This window comes from Podarcis vaucheri, assembly GCF_965113315.1.
Source record: "Podarcis vaucheri genome assembly, chromosome: 6".
Taxonomy (NCBI): Eukaryota; Metazoa; Chordata; class Lepidosauria; order Squamata; family Lacertidae; genus Podarcis; species Podarcis vaucheri.
The window spans coordinates 85,814,515-85,824,843 of record NC_138764.1 but is presented as its reverse complement, the minus strand read 5'-3'; the positions used below and the strand labels follow the sequence as shown (position 1 = coordinate 85,824,843).

General features: G+C 42.8%; 1 protein-coding gene across 1 annotated transcript in view; it reads left to right on the top strand.

The window, feature by feature from the left end:
- Positions 1-129: 129 nt before the first annotated feature.
- ZMYND8 (zinc finger MYND-type containing 8) overlaps positions 130-10,329 on the top strand; it is an 81,723-nt gene continuing 71,523 nt past the window's right edge. The window contains exons 1-2 of the mRNA XM_082225839.1: positions 130-241; positions 1,504-1,547. Coding sequence (XP_082081965.1) covers positions 1,540-1,547 — 8 coding nt within the window. The 5' untranslated portion in view covers positions 130-241; positions 1,504-1,539. The remainder of the gene's footprint in view (positions 242-1,503; positions 1,548-10,329) is intronic.

Sequence of the window (10,329 nt, the reverse complement as noted above, 5' to 3'; positions counted from 1 at the left end):
GACTCGGGAATCGGGGAGGGGGCGAGGGAGAGGGGCGGTTGAGGGAGGCTGCCCGACGCTCGAAACGGCTGTTTGAGGAGGAAGGCGGGGTTCGCGTGACTGACACCTAAGTGCGGCCACTCGTTGGCCCCCGGAGGTGGAGCCTGCGCCGGGTCCAGCCACCTGTATCACTTGCTCTGAGCTTTCGGTAGCGGAGGCAACATCCTGCGAGGAGTTTTTAAGAGAGAAGAAAGAGCGTCAGGTACCGGTTGTGGGTGGCGGGGCGGGCTTGTTGTTGTTTGTTTCTTTCTCTTATGTGGTAAAAATTCTCAAAATATGCGTCCTGGGCTTTATCACAGAAAAACCCCCGAAGCGAGCCACTTTCTGAAAATAAGAAGGATGTGCAGACCCCAATCCTGAGAGGAAGCTTTTTTGGGGTTCCTTTCTTTCGTCAGAAACTTAGCCCTGTTGAACTTAGTGGGCTTTCCGTCGGCCGGCATCCGGCTCCCAAGGCAGGGCCCCGCAGCTGGAGAAGTAGCAGAGCACGTGTTTCCCTTGGGAAAGTTCCCAGGTTTCATCCCAGGCATATCCCTCAGAAACTTGAGGGGGGTCGGGGGCGGACGGGAATGGGTCATGGTAGATCTTGGCCCCCAAACCCTGGAGGGTCGGAGAAATAGACCGCCACATTGCTCAGCGTGAGGCTGCTATGAGGAGGCTGCTTTCCTTCGTTCCCGCATCTTATCTGTGTGTGGCCTGGTTTGTTGTGTTTGCTTCTTCCCAAAGCCTTTCTAGTCTTGCTTTCAAATCTGGATTTCCGCAGCAGCTCACAGAATGCTAAAACTCATATAAATAGCGCAGGCGAGAAAGGCTTCAGCTAATGAGGATTTCCACTTAAGATTTTGTTGACTTCTAAGTGGGGCCTGCAACAAGATGTTGCAGTGTGAAGCGCACTTCAGATTTCCAGCCAGCCCCATCATTAGGCTGAGCGAGGCAAAAGAAGCTGGGGTGGGTGGGGAAACAGTTGTATTCCCCCCCTCCCCTGCTTCTGCAGACCCTCCTGAGCCACCTGGCCATTCCATTCTGTTGGAGATCAGAGCTAAGTGTGCCACAATTTGTTGTGTTTCCCTCAATTGAACTTTTGCTATCTTCAGGTGTACTGGAGGGTAAGCAGTAAAGATATGTCAGAAATTTTCTGTATGACATTTCATTGTTTGTTTAATAAAAGAAAAGTTCTGGGTAAAAGAAAAAAATGCCTACCAGACTCTTAAGACCTTATTAGCTCCATATAAGAAAGGATGAAATTAATGAGGAACCAAAAGAAAAAAAGAATATAGGAACAAATGCTGTAGTTGTCTTCTGCTTTGCAGATGACAGTATTTTGTGTTTCTCTACCAGTAGCTTAGTTTAACTGAATATTGGTGTGTAAGACTTTATCATAAACCAAACATAGGGAAAAAAGTAATGCTGATTTGTTTTCTCCTGCATCTTAAATCTAAAATCAAATTCATCTGGTTTGTTTTTCAGAGTTATAAAAGAAAGCCACCCAAGAACTTGTTTGTCATGATGGGGTAAGTGTAGTCACCCTCAAATGACCAGGTCTAATACATGGAAGTTGGAGTGACACAGATTAACAAGGTCTGGCAGCCAAACTGAAGGGCTGCCAACTGTTTCAGGACACAGACTGGAAGGTGAAGCTTTTCTAAGCATGGTGACAGGGCCAACCCAGTACATTTTGGTGCCTGAGGTGAACCACAAAATTGGTGCTCCCCTCCCAGCGAGGGAAGAGGGGTTGATATACATTAGGAACAAGGGAGCAGCGAATGAAGATCTACGGTACATCAGGATCTGCTTCCTCTGTGGATCCTGCCTCCTCCTAAGGCAGTTGCCTACCTTGTGTCATGCATGGGTGGGTTGGTCCTGCATATAGATAAGCAATGTAGCCAGTGTTTGCAGATCACACTGCTTCTAAAAAGCTCATAACAGGCCAGGCAGAAGTCTGGCAAGCCAAAATCCCTAAGGCGTTTTACCAAATAATTTTATTGAAATGAATCAGGTTCTATAATACCATTGTTTAGTCGTGTCCGACTCTTCGTGACCTCATGGACCAGAGCACGCCATTAGGAATTTGCATAACTTAAGAAAAAACTTGCCAAATTTGCATCTTAGTAAACTTTCTCTTGTAACTTGCTGGCCTAGGAAGCCTGTAGTAGTGTTATTATGTTTGCATGGGCATAGTTTCAATGTAAGGTTTAACACTTGATTTTTTTTTAAAAAATTATTGATTAAACATGTATCCCCCACTATTCAGTTCTTGTTCTAATCATATATTCAGCAGTGTACATAAAGTCAACATGCAGTAGGAAAGCAGAATCACACCTCTGCATCCTCCCTTGGGATTGGTACAGTCTAAAAGTTATATACATGTATTTGTTCCTATGTACGTGTCCTATTTATGTGCATTTTTAGCAAGTCTCTCCTGTATTGAGCTTTAAAGTTTGTGCATTTCTGATAGGCGCATATTGAACTGCATATGTTATGCTGACATGTGAAGTGGAGACAGGAAGGAAGTGTGCGGATATGTTTCCAATGTCCCTCCATGTGTTGATAATGTCTTCATTCTTTTTATATACTTTGACCAGTGAGTGACTAGAGCCTCTGTGTGATCTGAACAAACTAGTTATTTTGTCCTCTTGTTGGGAGAAGGTCAGATATAACCAATGTAGTAAAAGGTTTGATAGATAATAGTAAAATAGCTTTGCATGTTAAATCAATCTGTAATCTTTGCTGGAGGGAGCATGTGTACCTGCCATGTGGTGCCTCATTTCAGTCATCCTATTGGCATACCTTAATGGTGATGGCCAAACTTGGCCCTCCAGCTGTTTTGGGACTACAATTCCCATCATCCCTGATCACTGGTCCTGTTAGCTAGGGATGATGGAAGTTGGAGTCCCAAAATACTGGAGGGCCAAGTTTGGCCATCACTACCTTAAAGGTTGCAATAGCTGCTCCTGAAGATTGTTTTGTTGACGTTTCTGAATTGAGTTTGTTTTGTTTTGTTTGTAAAGCTTTTTATTCCTTTTTATAATGTATATAAAACAGATAAAACAATTATAACAGATGAAAATCAAAAGATGAAAAACAAAACTATAAAACAGACATGTAGAATGTGTCGTTACATATGAGTTAAAATAATAACGTCCAAGTAAATACTACCAACTTTAGCAGATCATGAAGTACTGCTATATTTCCAGATTTGTCAGGCTTGTAACGAAGTTTGTCTTGAAAATGGTAGTTCCACTGTATATGTCATAAAGGAATCCCAAATCACATAAAAATTGTCTGGAGGTTCTAGTCCTTGCTGGAATCTCAAATTATGGATGATTTTCTCCATTATAGCTATATTCCAGAGTGAGTGGTACCAAGTGTCCAGTGTAATTTTTTAGGCTGTTTCTCATTAAGCTGCAGTTACTATTAATGCTGCCAAGATTTCTGTGCTACTGATAGTCATTTACTTAGTGGGTTTTAAAAAAAGAGTGGTATTCAGAAGTGAATGACATTTTCTGCGGAGCGGTATAGTAGGAACTTGCTTTTCCTGTAGGGAACAGTGAACGTGATCTGTCAGAGTGTCAGTTACTAAATAATATGTTTAGTGCTTGATAAACTTTCCCCCTGATGGGTACTTAAATTAACACTTTTCATACTAGCTAATAAATGACAGAAATTTCAAACAAATGTGTTAATCTGTGACAGACATTTCAGAGATAAATATGGTCTGGTTGAACCCAGGGGAAAAGACACTTCCTTAGGATACTAATTAAGGGCCTTTCCCCATTTACCATTGATAGAGGTATAATTTATGGGTTTTTTTGGATTTTTTTGCTATACTGTCACATTATATTGTCTTTATTCAGCTAGTATTCCACTGTACTAATACAATGTTTTTTCTTTGAAAGATCTGGAATGGATTCTCAATATTTTCATTTGTGTGGCATGCGTACAAGCGTCATCCAGGTTTCTGTGTGGAAGGGGAGGTGGCTATTGAGCGTGATTTGGGAGGCATCTGTTTTATGCCACTTTCTCTGACCAGTATGAGAAAGATATGACAGGTGGAGATGATGATACTGAGTCAAAGTACAGGCACACACCCCTTACACATGTTCTATTCACGTGCTACCCCATATATGTGTGACGCTGGGAAATAATTAAATAAATAGAACCATGCCAGGAAATGGAGGGAGAGAACTAGAGAGTCATTGTGATTCCTGAGGAGAACCTTATTGGAACCCAAAGAGGGCATCAGTGAGGGAAGAAGCAGCCCTGAAAACACCTGGGGCAGAGATTTGTTTAGGCTGCTCAGCCTCCCTGCCTGGCAGCTGACATGCAAAATAGTGTAGCAGCAGCTGCTTTGGCACACATCCTCCAGCCTCCAGCTTGCCCCAGGACTTCAGCTCTTTTTGAAGAGAGAGTTGTGTGGAAAGCGGGGGGGGGGGGGAGAGAGCTGGAGAAGAGGAAAAAATGGGTGTTCAGAGGCTTTTTAGAGGGTGTTCCCCCTTCATATGATTTCACTTACGTGCGCTGGGGCCCAGAATGTAACCCCTGCATAAGGCGGGGTGGGGGGGAGCGCCTGTCACTGGCAGCAATTATTGGCTGTGGGCAATATTTCATCACAATAACCAGGTTTGTCATTGTTCATCTAGACACATAGTTCCTCTTTTAATCTCCTATATTTCCACAAGATTAGAATTCTGGAGTACTAGACTTTTTTTCCCCCCCAACATGTGATGGAAAGGGGACAGGTTTTTCATGAGGTTATTCTGGCCTCTCCGTACTGCAGACCATCTTGGTAAGATCACCAGTGCACCTCACATCACAAAAAAGCATCAGTTGCTAAAGAAGACACCTCTTAGATGTTTTTGATCTCTTGTAATTGAATACAGGTGTTAAGAACTTCTACGGCTGAACTTACTGAAGAAACTGCTTCCATTTCATTTTCTAAATATCCTGCTTCGTATTCAGTTGAGTTCTTCATTTAAATTAACTATAAGGCTTACGCGGGTGGCGCTGTGGGTTAAACCACAGAGCCTAGGACTTGCCGATCAGAAGGCCAACGGTTCGATTCCCTGTGATGGAGTGAGCTCCCATTGCGCGGTCCCAGCTCCTGCCCACCTAGCAGTTCGAAAGCACGTCAAAGTGCAAGTAGATAAATAGGTACCACTCCGGTAGGAAGGTAAACTGCGTTTCCGTGCGCTGCTCTGGTTAGCCAGAAGCGGCTTAGTCATGCTGGCCACATGACCCGGAAGCTGTACGCTGGCTCCCTCGGCCATTAAAGCGAGATGAGCGCCGCAACCCCAAAGTCGGCCATGACTGGACCTAATGGTCAGGGGTCCCTTTACCTTTATAAGGCTTACAAATTCAAAATCATTCTGTTTGTCTGTAATAGATATTTTATATAGTTGTATGTTCACATACTCAAGAGTGTAATACTAATGGGTATTGATAAAGAGTGTGTGCCTCAAGGCCTAGAAGAACCAGGTTTCTTGAGAATAAGGGCTCTCAGAAGCAAGGAACCTTGAAAGTTGGGCTAACAAGTTGAAGCTAGGTCTGGACGGAGTCTGGATGACTATAAGCTACATCATGCTCCATTTGAAGACTGTTAGTTGTAGAACAATATTGGTTCTCAGCTGTGTTGAACCCAGTTTCTCGTTTCTTCCCTCGCTGTTGCCTACTAATACCTTGCTCTTGGACTACAGTACTCTGCTGTGTTTGACCTGGGCTTTGTTTCATGATTCTGCTGTTGGACCATGCCCACTTCTGGGCTGCCTCACTGTGGACTGCTCGACATTAACTCATTCTTAAGACCTTGTGTATTTGAATTGCCTTGTTTCCCAACTGCTAACTTGGACCTCCAGAGTTTGCCAGCCCTTGTCCTGGGAATGTAACATCCCTGGGGGTTTTTTGGCTCGGGGGCCAAGCCAGGACCAGACCATTACATGTGGATGGGTACATAATCTTAACTGAATTGAAACTTGGAGGAGTGTCACACCAAGGCTGAATTGCAGTAGGTGCATTCATGGAGCTGGTTACTTGAACAAGGTCTAAAAAAATTTCATTTTTCCCATGCAGCTTGGAATATGGTATTTCCCTGTATTATGATTCAGTAGGGGTACACTCTCCACCATGGGAATCTTCTTAATAATTGCAGGAGGACCTGTGTGTGTGCATGTGCATGCATGCATGCGTTGCCAATAACTTATTTGTTTAACTGTACACATTTAAGTATCTTTACATTTTGTGTGGCTATGCAGCTCTTGCTTCAGACTCATACTTCAGAGATGTTTAAAAGTACAGCCCCTGCTCTTTTTTAATGAAACTTTTTCATGACTCTAGAGTCAACACAAGGCAACACAAGAGGGTGCTATATTTCTATTAACACAAGAGGAGAAAGCAGAAGCAGTTATTAATACCCTGCATTACTCCTCTCCTCCAAGTCACTCTCTTGTTCCTATTTTTTTTAGTTAAGTAGGTGATACACTAGGTAACTTGGAGTATGGAGTACATTAAGGTAGAAGATGACACAAGCAGAGCAACCATTTAACAGTTGTTTATGGCACAAGCATCTGGGTGATATTTGATTAAGTCATATATGGAATGGACTTAAAGGTCAGTCATGACTATCTTAAGTCCATTGATTTCAGTGGATCTACCCAGAGTATGATGTAGTTGGCTATGGCAGGCTGTACTTGGAAATGATTTAAGACTACAGCTAGAATTTAATTTAAATTTAAGCAATACATAGAGTAACTCCTTAAGGCCCTATCACAAAAAATATGATATGTAAGAGTGAATTTGCGGGTTCTCAACCCAACTTGGATGAACAGCATTTTTAATTTCTGTCCTAAGTATACTTTATTGGAAGCAAATACTTGATTTATAGTTTCAGTCGAAATCATTCAACCCCCATTGCAAATCAGCTTTATTATCAAATTTTACAGACTTTCATCTGCTTGCAATGAGCAAATCAAACAAAAGCAATTGAAATAGCTCAACACAATGTATACTTAAAGTGATTTCCTCAAAATCAGCTGAAAATGCAACTTATACTGGTTTCTCCAGTCTCACTATTATTTCACCCCCTGAATAGAATCCTTCACAGCAGCACAAATACAGCAGGTGTTGTCTCAAGCACACTTGATGCAACTAATCAAGGGCTTCATTAGTTGCACCAGGTGTGCTTGAGGTGGAACACAGCAAACCCCTAACCAGCTCAGGTATTTCACGAGTGTCAAATTTGGCTGCATGTTAGAAATATGACTAAGTCAAGAGAATGGTCCAGGAAGGTAAGAGAAGAGATACCAGTAATTGCCCTTCACAAACAAGGAGCAGGATACAAAAAGATAGTGAAGGCACTGAATGTTCCTAGAGACACCATTGGAAGTATAGTTTGCAAGTTCAAAGTTAAAGGAACAGTGGTTACGCTACCTCAGGCATAGGCAAACTCGGCCCTCCAGATGTTTTGGGACTACAGTTCCCATCATCCCTGACCACTGGTTCTGTTAACTAGGGATCATGGGAGTTATAGTCCCAAAACATCTGGAGGGCCGAGTTTGCCTATGCCTGCACTACATGGACGGGGCAGAAAAAGGAAGCTACAGTAAGTGCAGCCAACTTACTTCCAGATAAATGTATTCAGGGCTGAGATGTCTGACAAACTTCACAAGATAGATAATAGCCAAAAGATGCAATCCTAACCTGTCCCTGCAATGGGATGAGCTCCTGTTGCTCGGTCCCTGCTCCTGCCAACCTAGCAGTTCGAAAGCACATAAAAGTGCAAGTAGATAAATAGGTACCGCTCCGGTGGGAAGGTAAATGGCGTTTCCATGCGCTGCTTTGGTTCTCCAAAGTCATGCTGGCTCCCTCTGCCAGTAAAGTGAGATGAGCGCCGCAACCCCAGAGTTGTCCGCAACTGGACCGCACAGTCAGGGGTCCCTCTACCTTTTAACTTTTGAGTAGACATGGCTAGGATTGCAGCCTAATCTGCAACATTGCGTACCCATAACTAGGGCCAACACAAACTTAGGGAATGGGAATTTGGGATAAAAGAGAAGAAGACACTTGAGCTGAATGAATTACTGTTGCTAGGCATCTTTCTTGTGTAGAGGTTCATTTGCTCAGACAGACAAATACTGAAGTATAGCAACCCACAAATATTCTAGTAAGCCATCCAGCCTGTATATACATAGTGTTGCAGGGTGACAGCAGGGGGCCTAGCAAGGTTTTCACTTGGAAGAAATTATTACTACTTATAGACTAGCAGACAACTAGAAGCGTACGTTAACCAATGCCACACATTTGAAGTTTAAGCAGATGGATTTTTCCTTTCTTTGAAGCTTAAGTGGCTTATTTGGTCTGGCAATTCTCAGCTTAGTGTTTTGTTTTGTTTTTCATAGTTTAACTATAAAGAAAATTTGTGGTCATACACATTTTCATTGTTGGGTAGTAATCACCACCAGTGATTTCCATCATCATATCTGCATCCCACCCCTTTATCTGTTTCTAGAGAACTAATCTCATGAACAAGCAATTGCCTTTTTGCATTTCACATCAGGACAGCTAATAACATTATACAAATTATGTAACTGAGGGCATCCCCACAGCCACAAGAAGTATATGTGTTCACAAAGAACAAAACCAGGAACATGACTCAAGCTGAAATGTATTTTTTTATTATTAAAACAAGAGAAAAATAGCAAGCAGTTTGTTATGTGGGTCAATTGGTTCTAAATTTCTTCCTTCCAGTAGAGTTAACTGGCATTTTGGGTTATGGCAGTGGCAGCAGGAGCTTCTTGCCAGCAGCAGTTGTCATGCACTTGTAGACTTCAGTAGCAACACCCATTAGTTAGCACTTGCCTGGTGCAAGCATGTGTGCCTAGAACTGCACTACACAGAATGTCTGCAAACCAGTGTCTTGGAATGCTGATTAGGGTGAATTCTTCTGCCCCACAATTTCTCACCCAAATTGCCTCCCCCCGGTAGTTGGATTTATTTCTCATCTTGATGCCAAGCAGGAGTAATGTGGCTGGAAGGAATGGGTTGTGAGGGGAAAGCAGTGAGAGGCAGAAAGGTTTGACACCCCTTACTTGACTTGCAATCACTTCTCTATCTTGCCACTTTACTCTTACCATAACCTGTTCTCTAAGACATGGGTCATAAATATTATGTTTGACTTTGGCACCCATATAATTGGTCATGAGCAGAGTAGTAGCATTACACCTATTGTCTCCAGTGTTGCCTACTCATCCTTTAAAAAATACTAAATATCAAAACACTTATGAAGCGGACATCATCCCACAATTGCATGCAGTACTCTGCCTTTATCCTCTTTAACCCCACCTCTCTTTGTTCCGAGGTCTTTGGAAATTAAGTCATGCCAGTAGCCTTTTGAGTCCCAATAAGAGAGTCTATATTGGGACGCAGGTGGCGCTGTGGGTAAAACCTCAGCACCTAGGACTTGCCGATCGCATGGTCGGCGGTTTGAATCCCCCCGGCGGGGTGCGCTCCCATTGCTCGGTCCCAGCGCCTGCCAACCTAGCGGCTCGAAAGCACCCCCGAGTGCAAGTAGATAAATAGGGACCACTTAATAGCGGGAAGGTAAACGGCGTGTGCTGCTCTGGTGCCAGTTCGCCGGAGCGGCTTCGTCATGCTGGCCACGTGACCCGGAAGCTGGCTCCCGGCCTCTAGAGTGAGATGAGCGCACAACCCTAGAGTCTGTCAAGACTGGCCCGTATGGGCAGGGGTACCTTTACCTTTACCTTAAGAGAGTCTATGGTCTTTGGCTAAGTTAGGAATAAACATTCCTTCTGACCTTGAATGCATTTAATAGTACAGACTTCACCATGGCTAAATCATATCTTATTGTTTCCTTTGAAAGTATTTTCTTCTTTGTATGAAATTAACACCACATTAAGGTGGAATGATATATGAAAAATTGCATTACATGAAAAACGTCCCTTGTACACTCACTTTTTGAAAGAAAAAATCAAGGGTAACATCTTTTGGTGGGATTTTATTGAAGATATATAAAGGGAAATTTACACTGGCCTTTTCCACAAGTCTCTCAATAAATTTAGGATAAGTAACGTCTACTTGGTTGAAAATATTTCATAATGTAATATAGAGCCTTTTATTTTTGGTACTCCTTGTGCCTCTGATAGTTTCAGTTATAGATTTATGTTTCTGTATATCTTGTAAGTCATGTGTGCCACACCTCTTGTTCTCCCATTTCTTATGATTATACCCTCCACTTACCTGTCTGTATCTTATCACAAGCATCCAGATAACCTGCTTTATTAT